We start from the raw sequence: 20,810 nt of genomic DNA, 5'->3' as shown, positions 1-20,810 counted from the left end.
GTATTCATCTCAGGTGAATCCAACTAACCGTGTTCAAAACTTTAACATTTCTTAATAATGATTCTTCAATATGCTTTTATATGTAAATTTAGTGGAGAACAGAGAATAATGCTCGTTAGTGAGGAATTTTGTGATGTCAGCTTACGATAAATCACAACTCCACTGTAATTTTTTTACATCACATACAAAACTTATTTGATTCTGTAGGGGTCACTCACCCGAAATTGCAATCATTTAAAGAATTCAGTAGATCGATGGAAACATAGGTTAAAGAAAACGGCAAATCTTTCCCATTCATCCATTCTCTGGAAGTACAAATACGAAATAGGAAAGTTGCCCCACACTTCTTATGAGCTGGTGATGCCATTACAGTTCTTATTCATGCAAATGATTCAGGGAGAACCGCTCCTTGAGGGAAGCAATCACTCAATAGAGTATGATGTCACCAACTCATCTGTGAAAGGATTAAGGCCATCAACTTTGTTGCAATTTGCTTGAGAAGCATACGAAAAATAAAAAACAGAAAAATGGAGGTCTCCTTAATTTTTAAACTAGCACAATCAGCAATAACTAAAAAAAATGGTGAATATTTATATTCCCCAGCAGGCAATATCAGGATAATATCAAGAGCAGGATACAATTTTATAAACCTTTATTGAAACAGGTACCATTCACCCAAAAGGGGTTATCCTTGTACAGTCATCAAAATAAGTTGTGATGAACATACGGACACGGTTTGATGGCAGGACAATATTGCTTATCGCACATCATTCAAAAGAGTTGGTCCATGCACTTCAGATAATACAGAGGCTGCATAATTGATTGATAACAATATGAAAACAAATACACAAGTTACAAAAACAAAAATAATGGATAAAAACAAATAAAATTCTCTTTTTGGTTTTAGGAAGTAAAATGTACATAGGAATTAGATATTTAAATGGTTAACGTAAGTGGCCTCTCTTTATCACCCAAAAAATTCACCATGAATGCCTTAAATCAACTTAATATCCAAGAGGCTTACAATATATGCATACATCAGGCAGGGATAAAAGTACCAATTGGCAATCTTCATACATTAAAACATGAAAATTCTATTGCATTGCTGGATAAAAATTGAAATAAGGAACATAACAGGACAAACTCACAATGGAGAATCTCATGAGAATTTCCCGATTTTGCATTGACGTTGCTATTCACATATTTTACAGACTTTTTTAAAAAAAAGATGGAATATGTTGTTTAAAATAGGAGACCAAATTCCATTGCATCCATAATATTATATAAATCAATTTCCCTTAGTGTATTAATTCAGTCTTTTACTGCATGCTCTTTGCACGCTCGATGATCTCCCGAGATATGATCAGTCGTTGGATCTGTGCAGTGCCCTCGTAAATCTGGTAGATCTTTGCATCACGCATCAGCTTCTCCACAGGATACTCACTGTTGAACCCGTTTCCTCCAAAGATCTGTGGGAACACAAACATACATGAATCATAACTGTGCACGGGGATCAGGGAGAGTTAAAAATGCTCCAAGTTTCAAATGAAAATGGTATATGAAAACATGTGGGTGGGCAATGGCATAGATCAGAAATAAGAATCATTGGAACATATGACCAAAATAGAGTCCCTTTGAGACCTGGTGCTGGATACTGGTGCAGAAGATAAAAATTAGCGATTAAGTGAGAAATGAGGTGGTACACCAAAGAAAAGTACAAGAAAAAATATTATAGCACCACATGCCTAAATGGTGATTAGTGTATATCACAAGTCACACATTGAGTGAGGTAACAGGAATTTTACTTCTTGAAAAAAAATTCATTTATTCATCAACAATAATGTTATCACCTTCAAAAAGATCCCCATTAGATATTATGCACTAGTGCCAGCACTTCTTCCAATCCTCATAACACTTCTCCAACTCAACTTTTGGAATAGCCTTAACCTCTATCAGCAATTTCTTTTAATTCCATCTATGCTAGTAAAACAAAGGAACTTTATGGTTCTCTTTATTTTTGGAAACAGAAAAAAGTCACATGGAGCCACGAATGACAAATATGGAGACTGCGGCATCGCAACAGCATTGCTTTTGGTCAAAAATTCTTGTACAAGCAATGAAGTTTGAGCCGAAAATCACTAAGCTCATGAAAATACATCTAACATTTTTGGCTGCCATAGACAAAGTGACAAATGAATACAGCTGAAAATTTTATCATACATCAGGGAGCATGTGCACCTACATTTAAAAAATTGACAATCAGACTCTCCAAACTCGTGAGGAATTTAAAAATTTAGTTCCCGTTATTTTCTGAAAATGCCTGGTGTATATTGAAATTAAGGAAGCCTCAAACAGCAAGAGTGAGAAAAGGAGAACAATGAATAGAGAAGAGGCATATATAAGAGTTAGTTTGTCACCCACACTCTTCAACACATACGTGGAAGAAATGATGAACAAATGCTTAAAAGTGGATTGCACTTGGATCCCAAGAATGGGGTGGTTTTTAAGCGTAAAAGAGACTGTACACATGTTAGAAGAGCTCAACATCGAAGTAGAAGATTAGAGGAGAGGAAAAAAGGCCAAAAGTATTATTAAAGGAGAAAAAGACATAATTTTTGAGCTCAGACAGAAGATGAAAAAATAGATGACGTAAATAACTTTAGGTAGTTGGAAGCATAACCTGAGAAATAGTACAACAAAAATTAAGGAAAGAATGGCAAAAGTGGGATTTATGAAGACATGGATATGGTGGTAACAAGGATTCTTCGGACAACATGAAACAATGGACCGCTACTAAAACGATGATCATTGGGGGAAACAGCTGTTTGTAGAGATTCAGATAGTGCCACCCACCTGGACAGCATCAGTGGCAGCTTTGTTGGCGACGTCAGCAGCCAGAGCCTTGGCTATGGACGCATAGTATGTGTTGCGCCTCCCCTGGTCCACTTCCCATGCAGCCTTCATCCACGCAAGGCGCGATACCTCGATACCAATCGCCATTTCAGCCAGCATGAATGACACCGCCTGCAAACGATATTCCAATGGTCACTCAACTCAACTGGAATAGGGCGTCAGCAGTCAACAGCACATGACTTGTATAGCATACTTCTCCATATCCACAAGAATTAGGCATATGTGGAATGCTGACAATACCTTTCCATTACTTCTACAGTATTGACATACGAATTAACCAAATAATAATGTTCCCATAAGAAGCAGAAACAAAAAACAATGAGCTTCTGTTGCAGGGTGCATATTACTTTCCATGATGACCTTTTTGGGGGCTTAGCCAACGAATTCTTTGAAAATGGCCAAAAAGCTGACATATTGAAGTCTGAATACTAATGTATCTGATTACTCTTTATCCAAAAAATGGTAATACTGCATGAAAAAGAAATTACAAAAATGGAAAAAAAGTCATATGAACAATATCAATGCAATTGGGCGAAGTTAACTGGTATCACAAATAGTTCCTAGACATAACGAATGTCAAAACAAGGACGCACCTTAGTGGGTACACCTTGAACTAGAAAATATGTGTGCCCATAGCAACCAATATTTGTTAAAATTCCAGACTTCGAATATGAAATTTAAGAATAATTTGTGGGAATTTCAAGACTTTTAAAAGTACATGAATAATTCATTCAGAATTCATTGTTTACAAGTACAATGTGGTTCCACAAATGAGTAACACAGCTTACTTGGTGATGTGCAATGGGAAGGCCAAATGTCTTCCGCTCCAGTGAATACTTGGTGGCCTCGTCCAGGGCTCGCTGCGCCAATCCTACCGCACCAGAAGCCACCTACCAGGAAGAAAAAACCACATTAAACCTCAAGGAAAAATGTCCATCCTCTTAACCTTGGTCCTTTAGACCATAAATTAGTGATTCCCTTAGTTCTAACATCTTTCCCCGAAGCACCTTGGAGAAAGAATACATCCTACATCACGGTATTTCCAGTCTGGTCAATATTTCTCTCAAGAGATTAGTATTGGGTCATGCTCCAACCCATGTAACAAAACATTCAGATTTATTCCATGTTGGAATAAACCTCAAGGATTTTAAACAAAACTTGGAAGGGCTGGAAAAGAAATCATGGAACTCAGCTTGATAGTTGTGATAAAAAATATCAACCAAAAATACATTAACAAATGTGAAATGAAGTATAAAATTCCAAAAGATCTCCTAATTAGATAGTGAAGACCTAGGAACAAAAGAATTCACCAAATACCTTAAGAACTACACAAATGACTAATTTACAAACACACTTTGGTAAGTAATTCTTGGTGCACAAAAATCCCATAGATAACCCTTTTGTAGTGATATATTTCTTCTCTTTTATACCAATATCATAGAATAATAATTTGAACAGAAAATTCCAAAATATATGCAAAAATATTTCACAATTTTATTTTGAAATTAAACTTCATCACCCATTCGTCCATCTGCATTAGCTAATGTGACAATCGAACTCATCAAAGGATCAGCAGCCATTTTAAGTCCCAATTATCACAGGGGGAATAATGGCTTTAATAACCAAGGCAAACTCACTCACCGGTGGACGAGTTTTGTCAAATGCTCCCATAGCGATCTTGAAGCCAGCACCCTCTCCAATGAGCACATTCTCCTTGGGGACACGAACATCCTCAAATGTGATGCCTCTCGTATCTGAGCAACGCTGCCCCATGTTGATCTCCTGCAACATTCATGATCAAAAGGAAGACATAGTAAAAAATCACTTTAGAAGAGTAAGGTTCTTGAGATTGTCTATCAGCCAGATTGGTATATTAACTTGTGTTCTAAAGAATATCACATAAGAATAATATCGATATTTAGTAATATTGAAACAAACATTTCTTTTATATAGTTGAAGCATTGAAAAACAACATTGTACAAAAGAAGATATTTAATGGAAAGTATGATAAATTAACAGCCACCTGAATTTTGCCTGTGGTTTGTTCATGGGAGGGAATATTTAAACTTGGGAAGCAGATTATTGTAGGCCATATGTTGATAACTCAAAAAAACAGAGGGGGGGTTATCAACATCGTAGCACATGGAAAATAACCATCATAACTTTTAAAAAGCTAAATCTTAAAAATTAATAATTTTGAATATCCATAACTTGAGGGCTGTCAGCACTCTTGCTATAAGGAACCAATTATCCCAGCATGACAAATCAAATATCAACTAAATGATGGAAGCTTTCACGAACCATTGACTACAAATAGTATTATTCCATGTTATAATAGGAATTTGGAAACATTTAGATAACTGATTCTAACCAAATTGAGTGGTAGGCACACCTACGGCACCACAAAGGTGAGATGTCTACCACCAATGATGCTCAGCAGTGGCGATTCTGTCAAAAGTGGACATAAGACAGTAGGCAGTGGTGGATCTATGGGGGGGCAGGGGAGGGGCCAATAGCCCCCCCTTGGGTATCCAATTTACACTAGATAGAATTGTAATTTTTTTCGGACCCCCACTACATCTGGTAGGTTAACCCCCACTTAGCACCCCCTCTTATCCCTATTCTGGACCTGCCACTGACAGTCGGCACATTGGCAGCAGCCATTTCTGGTATGCAATCAGGCCTAATTACTACCTAGGCCACAAATGATCAATATTACAATATCATCCTGCTTACCTTGCGACCGGGTGTAAGTCCAGGAGTCTCTCGCTCAACAATGAAGCCAGTGAATGCCTTGCTGGCGGGGGTCTTGGGGTTGGGGTCAGTGCGGGCCAGGACAAAGTACCTGCAAATCAGCAAAAATAAATCATTATCAAACTCAAGATTATGGAAGTAGCAGAACAATACATATCAAGGAGACAAACTGATAAATCTTTAATCAACCTGGGAAATTCAGATCCATTAGGAACCAACTCAATGAAGGGTTCATCCATTGCTGTGATCAGATTAAATTCCCAATGATACAACATATATTGAATTTAAAAAAAGGGATTCTCATAATCTAGTTCATTCAACATCAACTTTACTAAGGTTGCACTAAAATCTACTAAGGGGAGTGCTAGGCATTATAACATTTCCCCAGTTTACAGACGAGAAATCATGCTTTCTCCTTTTGGGCCAACTTCACAGCCAAAGCAAGACTAAAATGGCTAGGAAATATAAAGGCTTACTCTGCACCAGCCTAAATAAAGAAACATGGCAGATATAGGCCAAATGCATGGCCATTTTATTTGGCTTAAAATGCTCTATCATTAGCATGAGGTACACTTCCACGTTAAAATTAGTTTGAAATACAATGCACTCATATTTAAAGGCTCTAAAAAAACTTATCATATTAATAACAACTCTACCACCAATGGACTATCAGCTACCACTGAGAGCCAATAGACAATTGGCTCTCAGTGGCACACTAGGATAAGGCAAAAGGCAGTGGTGCCAGTTGAAGTAATTGGAAAATAATAAAAAACTTAGGGCCATTTCTTAAATATTTGAAGAAAAACAGGAGTGAGCATTCTGATTTCTCCCTCTTTCTAAGCCTACCTCACACACTTGCAGGAATATGCTGTAGGGCAATTTTCCAGTTGTAGGATCTATGAGGACTAGCTCACTCTAAAGGCTAGTAACACTCACCAGTTGGCAACTCCTCCATTGGTGATCCACATCTTCTGTCCATTGATTATCCACTCGTCCCCTTTCTTCTCTGCCCTTGTCTTAGCACCAGCCACGTCAGAGCCAGCACCTGGCTCAGTAACGCAATATGCCTGTTTGAGGGGCATCAAAAGAAAATTCATGTGAAATGTGCCATCTAAAGCATGCTACGCATAATAATGGAAATGATGAAAGGAAACAAAGTATGTGTAAACACTGGCACAACTTCCAAGTGGTCTAAATCATTAACTCACCAAAGACGTAAGCTCAATCATTTTAACTTCATTAAAGAATGTTCACCAAAATCTGACTGCCAATAGAACAAAGTAACAGTTGTTGAACCAAAACAATATTTTCTGGCATCCATGATGACCGTGTGATGAAAAAAACTGCACTACCCCTAATTACTTGAGAGATGTCGATAAGCCACTGGTTTCAGAATGACTGCATATGCAGCAAAACCTCAACCTATTGAACCTCTTCACTCAATAAACCTCATAATAAAAAAATTCATGCTAAAATGTTGAAATTACCCACTCACTACTGTCCATTCACAAAAAAAGCAAATACAACAGTAATAAAAGTGAGGCAAAAAATAAAAAAGATTATGAATCTATGGAGACCAGTAGAATGCAAATCTATCACTCAGTCATTAGTAATTGCAATATAAATGGAGGTGCAAGTGAAGTTTATACTTACAGCCACCAGAGGCTCTTCAATCAATCTGCCCAAATACTTCTTCTGCTGCTCTTTGTTCCCAGCAATTATCACCGGCATTTGCTAAAGGACAAGAAAAACACTTGCTAACCAAATTTCAGCTATTACTATATGTTGGTACATATTTAAATAATATAGCATAATTTGGTAAAAAGTTTTAGCATAATTTGGTAAAAAGTTTTAGCATAATTGGGTGAAAATTTCAAAAATTACAGTACGACTTTTTTTGAAGTTAAAATACAGCAAACAAATCTCATAAAAGTTTAGAAGAAAATTTATTTTTTTATTAATTTTTATTGAATTGAATTTTCAATGAAAGACAAAATTCCATGAATTTACTCACTCCATCATTGAATTTGTATTACTATGAGTGACTCCTTTTTGCAATTCTAGCATTAATGGCTCACATTACTAGGTGTAGTTAAAATGCTTCAGAGTAAGAAAATGGAGGTTGCGAACTCTTCCAACTGATTGTGAGGTCATGAGTTGTCAGGCCAATGATTTTCTAGACTACTTTTGTTTACTGTAATTTTCAAGAATGGTGCAGCTTATTATTGCAGTAGAGTTAGTGAAGTAATTATTCTGTCAATGCAAACCACACATTACTAAGATTGTCATTTAAGTTATACATTACAAATACCAAGAAGATTCTACACTCAAAACAATTAATCTGACTTCAACTAAAAGAAAAATTACTCTACAATTAATTTGGATTGATGATGACTAATTTTGCTGAAGACATTTTTATAGATGATTGCAAAAACATTATTCCATGAGATGCACTGTGCAACATGCAAAAGTAAGCGATCAATTTGTTAAGACTTGACTCATTCTCAAGTGAAACCAGTACCTGTAGCTTGCATGCTTCCATGAAAATAAAATTCTGCACATGTAAAAGTCACTTCATTCTAAAGAATGGTCGTTGAAATAAGTTACAACACAGAATGGTGGACAATTTTGTGTTATACTCTTGATAAAAGCCAGTCACTAGGGGAGGAAGGGCATCCTGATGTTTATGATTTTTATTTCCTACTATAATATTTTTCAATGCTTTTGGAGAATATGAATGCCTACAACTATTCATGGCAGCTAACTATTTTTCAATTTGACTCAAAATTCCATTTCACGCTGAGATGCTATCTTGGCCATTCAGCTATATTCCACGTACTTCCTTCACATGCACCCCTACCCACCCTCCATCCCCATTCTGCCCTGAGGATTAACCCATCACTGGCAGAGCAAAGAAATACTAGAAAAGTATACTACTTTTTCATTTCATTTTACCAAATAACATGATAAATAAGGCAAATTGAAAATATTGGCCTTCAAAACAATTTGCTTATGGTAAACAATAAATGTTGCGTTTTCCCAACTTTGGCCAAATTCGGTGTTCTATAGATAGTTATGCAATCCGCATTACCTTATATTGCCGTCTCGTAGTAATGTGCCGTTTTTACTGTCAGATATAATCATACACCATTTTATACCACATATATGACAGATATCGTCATATTTGATAATTAAAATTTTTAGATAGCATGTATTTCATAAATAGTCATTATTTGTTGTATTCAACCTGAAATGATGAAAATTTCAATTAAAAACTGTGAAAAAGATGCTCTTCTGGGAAAATATTCACTTCGCTTTGACCCATTTCTTTCAAACTAGGATGCCTGCCTATTTTAAAGTGGTGATTTATTGGTGATTACTACATCTCACTGAACATATCTATCCAATATGTGGCATAAAATGGCGTAGGATTACCTATATCTGACAGTTAAAATGGCACATGTACTGCGGGTTGCATAACTACAAATAGAATACCGAATTCGGCCAAAGATGCAAAACGCAACATTATGTTTCCAATCCGATTTTTGCTTAATGTTGACTTCCAGACAAAATATTAGTTTAACATCTATTAAATGAAATGTTGATGTATATACGGACGAATAAAACAATAAAGGGAATACATAATTACTCTTATGAAAACATATTTATCCAGCATTTCAGGTGACTTGATAACTTACACATTTAGAGTATTTTTGAAAATATCAAAATACTAAGAAAAAATCATTACTATCTCACTAAAAATTAGTTTAATCCTATATTTATCAAAAAAGAATTCTATACAAATAAAATTCATTAAAACAATTTTTTTTTATTTCTTTATACTGTTGCATTTTTGAAAATTTGGCCGAAATGGGTTAAGAGGTGGTAAGCTTTTGGGGGGACTGTAGGGGTCTAGGTGTTGGGCAGGCAAACTTTTCAACTGGACATGTCAAGGAACATGTGCAAATTAATAATGATAGAGCCACTACACACACAAACTGGATGATAGCAGTTGAGCACTCCAAATCCCGCACTGTTAGGACATGAGTGATGCTAAATTTGGCATTTTGCCCAATTTTGGGGGCTGTAGTAATAATAACCAGTATAATTAGGAGTCTTGGATGTTTTTTACGAGGGAATTGGATATGCTATTACCAAAGAAGATGCAAACTAAGTAAAATTTGTGTCATTTACTATTGGTCATAGTCAACCATCATGTAGTATTGCAAAACCTCAGAGTGTAAAGAATGTATACATAAAATACAATGAATAGATCAATGAGCTGTACATGTTCTGGACGTTGACGCATCAACATTGTGGACCCCATGAATGCTCGCTGCCACATGTGTTTCCATCTGTGCTAATATCCATTGATACTTCGGGAGCGACTAATGGAGGAAGATTCTTGCTAACTGAAAAAGGGCCTACTGCTCCATCTTCTACTTCCCATCTCAGCAATGTGACACTTGAATCTGGGCATTTACGTATAACTGACACATGCTATGCATAGAAGCATCTTCATTTTATTTTAGTAAAGACCTTTGTGGAACAGTTCTTTCTAACAATCCTCAATTTGATAAAGAGAACATATTTTAAAAGTTTTCCGATATCCACTCAGTCTTCCACCTGCTCCATGGCACACCATGCCTGCAGCTCATGCGGTGGGGCCAAGTCCCACCCAGACAAGTCGAGTCATCACTACATCACATTCGCCATTGCATGTAGCTGTTTTTGATTTGGAAATGAAGAGTTATAAGAGTGAATTTTTGCCCCATTGTTAACAGATACAACTGAAATAATTTTTGCTAAGCATGGGAAACAGTTTCAGCCAGTGAAGATGAATGCGATTATTTGGCAGAACATCATTTCCCACAGAGCGAGTCATGGAAATATTGCCGGAATGTGAATGTTCCAGGATTACGGAATTCCAGATTTGGGATGCTCACCTGCATTTAGCCACAAGGCAAACTAGTTAGAGCAATGTGAAATAGCAAATCGAGATATGAGCATACGAGTTAACTCGGCTTGGAAATATTAGTGCTAGGCTTTGAACCATCATGGCCGTTGTTCACAAGTCAAATTTGTTCGGCATGAAAAACTTGGAGGCCCTATTCAACTACGGTTCGATCCCTTACTCATGGTCTCCATGGCCAACAAATGAATTACCAAATTACTATGGCAAGGAGTAAGCATGCTGAGGAGTGTTAAGACATGCAACGATGCAGAGGAGGAGTGAGGCATACTCACGCCCAGGCCACTGGCCTCCATGGCCGTCATGATGCCTGTGCAACCATAGGCCAACTCCTCAGCAATCATGCAGCCGTCGAACACACCAGACCCCATGCCACCTGTAACAGAGCCAACGCACTTTAAAAGGGGCCACTACTTACACCAAGTTCCGTGCCAGCAATGCCAGTTGCTATGCCACTGCAGCCATACGACAGTTCCTCTCCGATCATACAGCTATGGAACACACTCATACCCATCCCACCTGAAACAATTCATTCTCATGAGGCGGTGGGCACACGTCAAGCGGCTACTTTGTAAACAACACCCTGCAACTGACATATGGCAAACAGACACACCTTCCTATCACATTCACTCAACTTCACTCTACTCTCTCAGAAAGAAGAGACTTGGCGAGATAAAAGAAATGAGCTATACCCTAACCTGAAACTATTAGGAGGGCAAATTAACATCTAATTCACAACACCACCAAAATTTAATCAGTAGCACCAAACCACCTCTAACAATTACAGCATCAAACCTATCTTAAAGCACACTATCTTCAACTCACCTAACTGCATCTCATGAATCTAGAAACATTTGTATTTTGTTCAAGTGTTTGGCCAATGATTGAGACAAGTGCACATTATTTGCTAGTCGAAAAAATTTCCCTGGAGTGGGATTCAAAGCAATGACCTTTGGCTTTCCAGGATGCTACACGAACCACTACCCTACCCAGATTCCTTCGTCTAAATGGCAATTAGCTAACTGAAATTCTTGGCTCTAAATGTTAGGCCCTTTTGTTCCATCAAAGATAACAATAAAGGGAACATAGGCTTCCAAGAAGCCACTACCAGTGGTTAACCCCATACCAGCCCTAAGCCACATTAGGTGGTGATTGATGAGGATGTCACAGCCCTTTAACAGAAGAGTTAGAATATTCCAAAATCATGACAAGTGTTCACAATTATTCACAAAAAAACTCATAATACAAAGCTATATGACACTTTTTGTTATCTTAATCAGAGCAGCAATTCATTATAGCCAATTATTTTAAAGCCACCATCAGATCTCTTTAAACAACATTACACTGAAGTACATAATTAATGTTAACTGTAAAAAAGTCCTCCCCGTTTAACCTTTGATAGTCTCCCATTTCTTCATTACTAAAACTATTGGCTACCTAACTATGCCAACTATGAAGCAATGCTATTGTATTTCACATAGAGGCAAAGATCCTGCAATTCATACATGCACAATCTAGCCATAAATTCCACTATTTATCTCCTCATCTACTACTCACACATATACCAACTGTGCCTTTTCCAAATAAACATTGAATGACAAAATGAAAACGAACTGCATTCACCTGAAAACATGTTCCTTTAGCTGCAGCTTGAAGGGCCTTAGGCCACCCATCTCCAATACAAACACAACAAGTAACCTGATAACGTTAAGGGCAAGACATCAATGAATAATTTCAAAGCAAAAATTAATGACATATTACTACATAAAGCAATCTAGGTATTCGTAGTAAATGATAATGAAGAATTTTTAATGATAACTTGAAAATGTGAGCACACTTCACTCCATTGCAGTTTCTCCTTATCAATTTTAAACTAATGCATTATTCTTATATGCCTTAAGCTGCAATATAATCAGTTTTTCATGTACTACCATCAGCTAAATTCATACCATTTAGTTTTTCTCAATGAGTTCTTTGGTGGGTTTGCACATTTCAACAATGGTTAAAGGAAAGAATGAGTTAAGCACAAAAATAGAAACATTGGGAAGATGAAAAAAAGTACAGTACATACAGTAACAGTAAGTTTGCTTCATCAAACGAACTGAATGATTAATTGCTGTTTTTAGGCTCACCATGAATGCATTCATTATGTACAATTGATATGAGTTACAAAACATAATATGCAAATACATATGTCAAATTGAAGTTCAGTTGAAAAAGCTCAGAGTAGTGGCAGGCTCCTATGTGTAGGAAGTTTTGGAACTCATTTAAAAAGGATAGGGTAGTCTTACATATTTTCTTTAATTTACTGTGGAATTTTGCAGACCCTTAGGGCTCATGCTTAACTTTTTATGCAGAAAATTAAAAATAAGCTGTTACAAAAAATTGAGGGGAGATTGTGGAAAGAAGAGAGAAAACTATTTTCCCCATTTTAACACTTCTAACCTAGTCCAGCATAGACTTACCTTCAAGATTTGTTGGAGATAAAAAACATAAAACGTATACGCCAAAACATAATAAGCATATTTAAAAAGAATGTTACCAGAACTTAAATTTTCCTTACTCAGAGAATCAACCTGAAGGTTGGTTGGGATAGGTTAGAGTAGAACCCACCCTAAACCAAGAGATTTTCTCACGCTAAAGTTAGGGCTGACAATTCCTTTCCCTAGGCCACCTCCCTCCCTTAGGAGGATTTTAATTTGGGGATGGGGGGCACCGAGGGATTCACCAGGGATTTGAGCCGAGGATCTCTTCGGATCAGCCAAGCACTCTACCAACAAGGCTACTTTGCTGACTTCTCGCCGATTTCCTTGGTCAATTTCAAATCCCCTTATTTTTTACATTTACCAGAATTTTCTCACTTCTGTTTCTAATCTGATCATGCAGACAACTGAGAAACCTTTCACGACAAATAACACGTCCAACTTTGAATATTAATACGAAAGCATAAACCCCATTCTGTTGCACCAGTGAATCAAAATTATGCATAAAAAAAAAAGAATATTTAAGCTTAGAAATGATGGTTCTGTAACACCACCAAGATCTACACCTCAGTCCGGCTCTTCTCTAAAAAAGACTGTTTGTCAGACTTGAATCCCATTCTCACAGTAAATCATTAATTAACTTCATTGGACTAGGTTTACTTTCTGACTTTCACATCCTGTACACATCATATACAAAGAGATATCGTTTCCAAGTAGGCTTCCGCAGAGATTATGATGATATCTAGAGATTTTTCCGGGTATTCTTCCTCGTTTATCCATTTTGTAGGACAATATTTTGCCAACGCTCCAGTTGGCTTCCTCAGGTCCACTGAAGGTCACCCGGAAAAATCACTAGATGTTACAAAGAGATATGTTCATATGTATACCAGTTCAGAAAAAATTAGTTTCTCAAGGAAAGGTTTTGGGTAGCTTTGATTCTTCCTCTTTGTCACAATTTTTTGGGTGTTGAATCCCATTAAAAAACTTGGTGTACAATATATACGTAAACAAACCCAAAAAGAAGCATAAAGAAGTCATTTTTTCTCACAACAATCGAAAATGGTGAAAGGCATAGCTGATGAGCAAGGACTTACCGCAGTGCGTTGGGATGTGTCCATTCATGAGTCCGAGTGACCATGCCTTCTTCACAATGTCCCAAGGGTACGCCATCGTCTTGTCATATTCAGCCGCCTTTGGGATTATCTCCTCCCGAGTGAACTTCCTCGCCAGCTCCTGAAACTCCCGCTGCGTTTCATTGAGCTCTGTAAAATAACGATTTCACACTGGTTAAAGGCTTCTGTGGAAACATTTCGGAAAAATGAGAATGATTTTATTTTCATAAGACATAAAACAAGCTAAATGTCTTTCAATGCACAATTGCTCCAGGCCTTGGAAATATCTAGTAGGTATAGCAACTTGAAACTTAAATGGGCTAAACACAAGTGAAAGAGGAGTCTCTTTGTCTCCAAATGGTCATTGATCTCCTAAAGGGCATTCCACGGAGATATAAAATTTATTTTCCCTGTTAATCATTACCATCCTCCCAATTTTTTTGTGTAATATCATTAATAAAGTACAATTGGTGGAAAAATAAAAATATGACAATCATTAACGAATAAAAATTTTTATACTTTAACCCCTCAACGCCATCATGCATACCCAGTACACTTCCTGACCTACTGTATATACGTAATATTTTTTCCCCGCCAGATATTTTATTTTAAAATGAAACTAATTACTCTATCTTTTGAAGAAATGTTTTTCGTCTTCAATAAAATATTCATAGCGACTTTATGCTTTCAGGATTTAAAAAAAATGTTTTGATGAAATTCCGTTTTAAACCAGCCAAACGGAAACGGAAAACGTTCAAGGACCTGTAATTGGATTCGTACCTAATGGATAGAAAACGCCATTACAAGTGGTGTATGAAGTTATTCAGGAGACTATTAAATGCCGCAGTCCTTAATTCATGTTGTCCACAGGAAAAAACCGTATAAAAAATTGACTTATCATTTCGCGTGCCATTGGTCGAGGTAATATTTTTGAAATATCCAACTTCATACGGACTGTTAGGACATGGCCGTGATTCCTTACTCATATTAGTACCAAGACTCACAGAAATACATTTCCTAAGGACAATTCCTGCAGCTGAGAAGAAATCTAAGTCTCAAAGGAGGTGTGGAGTTTGTGCCTAATACGGGAAATGAAGAGACTGCGTGTACTGGTGTGAAAAATGTGCAGTGGGATTATGTTTGGATTTCTTCAAATCATGTCACACAAAGCAGATTTTCTAAGGTAAAATAATTTGAATATTCACATATTGACGTTTGAAAAATTAGCAAGTGATTACCTCTTTGAAATGATACGGTATTAATAGAACAAAGTGAGAGAAATGGGCAAAGTGATAAATTTTTAAGTAGGCAAAACGGGAAATCCTATTGAAAGTATCCAATCTTTTTATGAAATTTTCAACCCCAAATAACTAAAATACCTTATATAATTGTATTTTTTAAATGTGTGGAATGTTAGAGATCTCGCAGCTTATTCAAAACCAAATTTAAATCTTTCAAAACTGAAAATTTATTCATTAGTTTATAGGAGGAGATACATAAACCAATACATATTTACTCCAATTGCTCAAAAATTATTATATAGTAGCACATTATATTACGCAAGTTTACAAACATTTTCAACGATACTGATCGTATATTATGAAAGATATAAATTACTGAATGATAGTATGCCAAAGAGGTGAAGTCATTTTAATCTCATCCGGCCGCTGGGATGGGATTTAATTAAATGCCCCCCGCGCTTGAGGGGTTAACAATACATTCTTTAAACAAACTGTTATACATGCTTACTTTCATTACATTTTGGGGTTTTTCTCAGAATTTTGCATACAAATAACTCCTCAAATATCTTTTCACATTGGCTCCTCTTTGAATAGCATAATGCTGCAAATTATATGCGCAGGTAGAACCATTATGAAATTACCTATTACCCTGCTATTCTTCATTTTCACAAAATACTATAAAATGGAATTTTTCATTTTCATTCAACACATGAAAATTGACATTCATCAAAATCTGAGAGGTCACGAGTCAACTCCAGCTTGAATTAGCAAGGATTGACATATACATATATGAAGCAGTGAATTTCCTTCCAAAGTCATGCTGGAAACCCCTATGAAAAAGTCAAGGTTACCATTATTTCTCAAAAATAACGGACACAAAAGAGCGTTTCTCTAATTTTCCGCAGTCAATTTCCAGACAAAATCCATGAATTTAAAGCCATTTGGAATGAAAAAAATATATGGCCGTTTAGGCAAGCATAGGGAAAAGTCACCTTTCAAATCTATGCATCTCTGTCTATAATTTGCACAACATTAGGCTACAGAATTAAAATGATCATCTTTCCATTTTCTTTAGAAATACAGAGTGGCTGTGTAGCATTAATCCACCCCTGGTTATTCTACCGATTTCTAAAGACATGCACGCCATTATCAAACAATTATTTCGAGCAGCAATCGAGAAAAATAAGAATGTGTTGCGCGGGTTGTCTACCCCCCGGATGTGATGCCAGTGGGGGTTCAAGAACAGGTGTAGGGGAGCCAATTTGACAATTATAACTGGACATAAAACCTGCATACTAAAGATCAAAAGCCAAAGTCAATATTATTCACAACTCATGCCAATTAACCCGAAAATATGGCCACTAATGCAAAAAATATAAATTTGCTCCTTTTCACCAAAATCACAAAATTTTTGGGCGAAAATTCTGACAGAAGATACAAATCGAGTTGGAAAAATAACCGAATCCATTACATCGACGCGTGTTGAAAAATCGCCGACATCGAGAAAAAGTATGCCAAACTAAAGGTCTCGGGTTCGAATACCATCTGGGTGGGTTTTCCCTTTCCAAGGCGCGGGGGTACGTGGTTCTCCATCGCTATTTGTTGCAAAGCCGCTCATTCAATCCACTTCTATCTAATGTTAGATATTTACTTAGTTCAACTCTAACCTTACAGATGTATTTCTTACGCGATCTTTTTTATTTTACTCGTTTTAGGCGCTTGCAAAAGTCCTGATAGATGCAGAAAAAAGGCCCCCTTGCGTTGTGGAGGTTTGAATACATGAAGTTTTGGCAGGTAACAAAAAAGTGGCGGAACCCAGAGGACACGGAAGAAGATGTCGAAGCGAAAAATCCCATTCAGCCAACGTTTGGCTGACATTTAAACACTTGGAACAGTCGCCAGGGCGGACACATGCATCTTGAGCGCACGAGACATTACATAAATACACATATCCGGATCCAATGCCGTGTCCTCTCTCACCATGCTAACTTCTCAATGGAATTTTTCTATTCTTAGCTTCCTACAAGCCACTGTGCCATCCTAACTTTCTCCTGTTGGACACTAGCTTCACATCTTTTTTTCTAAAGGCCGTTATGGCCGTTATACACGAGACATATCATTGCGCACGTTAGCACAGGAAACCTTTTTGAAATTGGGAGAATGCGAGCTTGAAATTAGAGGAGGGGCTATTGAGCCATTTCGCATCCATGCATTATCGCTTGCGTTCTAGCAATTCGCCGCTTAATGCGACGCAATTATGACTGCGCCTTCGTACATAAGTCAGACTGCGCAATGACGTACCCCGTGTAAAACGGCCTTAACGTCTTCCTCCAATAGGGTGGTTTCCTATTATTTTTTAATTGCCTCAATGGAAAGATTATTACTCCTGGAGTACGTATTTCACGCTATTAAATTTTTAAACGACGATATCTATTTTTCGCGATTAAATGAAAAGTGAAAAATTTCAAGCGCGCGAAAACGCGATGGCTTAGTATGAATTCCGGGAAAACTTCGTGTGACGTATTTCTGGTTCCTGCAGCCGCCCTTGAGACGAGGCTTGAGCGCTGATACGACGCAGGCTGCTAGCAGGTTGCGCTTGGCTTAAATATGGATTATTACTACCTTATCAAACGAAGGAAACTTTCCGACCTTAGAAAATTTTAATAAGTGATTATTAAGAGGTTTCCCTGAGCTCTGTGACTCATGCATGCATTGGTAATCTCAGACGATGTAAAACTCCTATCCTCTCGTGTAGAAACTAGGTCCCTGTGACGTCACGTGGAGTGGCAACGCATGGGCGCCAATCTGGCATTTTTCAAATGAGGATAAAAATTGACCATTGCCATTCGTTTAAACCGGTATTTCTAAAACCAAATAATTTGTATATTATGTATACACTAATGGTGGGTAACAAATCGTAATCAATGCATTTCGTTTTCTTTGATGAAGGAAACCACCCTATTCTTACTCCCCGTTTGCACGAAGCTCTTTCATCTTCCATTCTTGCCAATGGGATAGTTCAATCAGCCTCGAAATTGCAATTACTTGAAAAAGTTCAGTAGATACGTTAGGAGGAAAAAACAGAACTTCCTTGTCCAGCCACCTTCTCGAAATTTAAGCGAAACAACGCGGAATTTGCCGCCCACTTGTCATAAGTTGGTGGCGTCATTAGGATTCCGGTTCATTTACTCATTAAGGGTGAACCTTTTATCGTGGGAACGAATCGGTCACATAAATGTGAAAAATAACGAGCTACTCGGGTCCAGAGGACGAGGCCAAGGAGTAGCTAGCAATAGGAAGAGGTGATCCGCGCGGTAATTTCTCATGACGTCATCATCTTATCTGTTAAAAGATTACAGCAGTGATTTTGTCACAGCGAATAGTTCGAAAATTTAGCAATGACCGAAAAATGGAAATATACGGATATTTCTTATTTTTCAAACTCGAAAGAGCTTTCCTCAATGAGCGAGTATCTCTGAACGAGCACATGAACCGGGTTACTAATGACGTCACCAAGTCATGAAAAGCGGGCGTCTAATTTCGCGTTTTGTAATGCTAAACTTACGACAGAGTGGCAGTATGAGGAAGGTTTTTTTACATCCGAACTTATCTACGCCCTTCCAACTAACGAATTCTTTCGATGAATTGCAAATTCTGGTCAGGCATGATGAAACGAACCCATTTTCAGCACATGTTCATCTTTATAAATAAGTTTCTTTGCTTCTGTTGGCCTTTTCAAGTTCATGATTTGATGTCTTATCTTTTAATAAAAACATCTTCCTTCTCATCACTTTAAAATTCCCGTACGTATTTCCTCCACTTCCTATATACATAATTTACCACATTTTTTGCGAATTCTAACATCATGGGCACATTACCGTGGATTCTTGTATAGAAATATCCGTATATTATTTCTATAGCCTCCGGATAACGGGGCCAGCCGCTCATTCGGCCCAGAATCCCAAGAATTGGGCCCAATTGCAGAATCACCTTCAGTTTTATTCGGTTATGCGGAGGGGGATGAATCAAATTTTTATTTTCTATTTCCTGAATCTCCCCCGATCTTCAATCCGAATCTTTTTTAACTACTTACCTGGAATTAATTTCAGTACCAAAGCCGTCGTGTAAAAGTATTTTGCTGAAAAATACAGCCGAGTATATTGCGAAATAAATTCACACATTAGTAAACAGTGAAAGCACATTCAAGTGGCGCAATGTCAGTTAGGCTAGCTCGCAATATTAACTACTTCCCGCATGAGAATATGAATCCAATAAGATGGTATGAATGTCCTTTCCAGAAAATGATTAAACTGTTGGAAGCTCGATTTAATATTAAAAATAAAGAAAATGTTGTCACCCTTGACGATTGAATGGCAATCTACAATAGGGTGGTTTCCTATTATTTTTTTATTGCTTAAATCGAAAGATTATTACTCCTGGAGTACGTATTTCACGCTTTTAGATTTTTAAATGACGATATCTATTTTTCGCGATTAAATGAAAAGTGAAAAATTTCAAGCGCGCGAAAACGCGACGTGTAAGTATGAATGTCGGGAAAACTCCCGTGTGACGTCGTTCTGGTTCCCGCTGCCGCAAGTGAGGTGACCTTGGGGCGAGGCTTTGAGCGCTGATACGACGCTGGATGCTAGCAGGTAGCAGAGTACCATGCTAGCTGGTAGCGCTTGGCTTAAATAAGGATTATTAATACCTTATCAAACGAGGAAAACTTTCCGACCTTAGCCAGTTTTAATAGGTGATTATTAAGACATGTTTCCCTGAGATCTGTGACTCATGCATGCATTGGTAACCTCAGGCGATGTAAAACTCCTATCTACTCGTATAGAAACTAGGTCCCTGTGACGTCACGTGGAGTGGCATCGCATGGGCGCCAATCTGGCCTTTTTCAAATGAGGATAAAATTGACCCTTGCCATTCGTCTAAACCGGCATTTCTAAAACCAAATAATTTGTATATTATGAATACACTAATGGTGGGTAACGAATCGCAATCAATGCCTTTCGTTTTCTTTAATGAAGGAAACTACCCTATTGGCTAAAAATGCGTTAACCTTTCGTCAGGTTCAATATTGGAATTGCTGAGTTCAGGCTGACGGGCATATATGTAAAAATTGGGATTGCTGACAGGCACATATGTAAAAAAAACATTATTAGCTCTCGGCACGGCCCAGTGGTACACCTTTAAAGTTCAAAGAACCATTGTTAATGTAATCTAACGCTTAAATGATGTCTTGCGTGCTATGCATATATCCCTTTACACGCCGTTATTTGGCCCTGGACGGATCCAGCAAGGTGTGATTTACTGTGCTCTTTAGGCT

General features: G+C 37.5%; 1 protein-coding gene across 2 annotated transcripts in view; it reads right to left on the bottom strand.

Annotated features, from left to right (window-relative positions):
• Positions 1–635: 635 nt before the first annotated feature.
• Positions 636–20,810, bottom strand: part of LOC124158847 (probable medium-chain specific acyl-CoA dehydrogenase, mitochondrial) — a 35,762-nt gene continuing 15,587 nt past the window's right edge. Inside the window, exons 4-12 of one of the 2 annotated variants that reach the window (XM_046534222.1) lie at positions 14,217–14,384; positions 11,058–11,158; positions 7,321–7,401; positions 6,604–6,734; positions 5,650–5,758; positions 4,555–4,695; positions 3,702–3,803; positions 2,854–3,024; positions 636–1,469 (exon numbers count right to left, since the gene is read on the bottom strand). In XM_046534222.1, coding sequence (XP_046390178.1) covers positions 1,320–1,469; positions 2,854–3,024; positions 3,702–3,803; positions 4,555–4,695; positions 5,650–5,758; positions 6,604–6,734; positions 7,321–7,401; positions 11,058–11,158; positions 14,217–14,384 — 1,154 coding nt within the window. In that variant the 3' untranslated portion in view covers positions 636–1,319. Of the gene's footprint in view, positions 1,470–2,853; positions 3,025–3,701; positions 3,804–4,554; positions 4,696–5,649; positions 5,759–6,603; positions 6,735–7,320; positions 7,402–10,914; positions 11,016–11,057; positions 11,159–14,216; positions 14,385–20,810 lie in introns of both variants that reach the window. The other variant, XM_046534221.1, reaches the window with a different exon arrangement.

This window comes from Ischnura elegans, chromosome 5 (assembly GCF_921293095.1).
Source record: "Ischnura elegans chromosome 5, ioIscEleg1.1, whole genome shotgun sequence".
In the NCBI taxonomy this organism is placed as follows: domain Eukaryota; kingdom Metazoa; phylum Arthropoda; class Insecta; order Odonata; family Coenagrionidae; genus Ischnura; species Ischnura elegans.
This window is presented reverse-complemented; position numbering and strand designations above follow the sequence as displayed.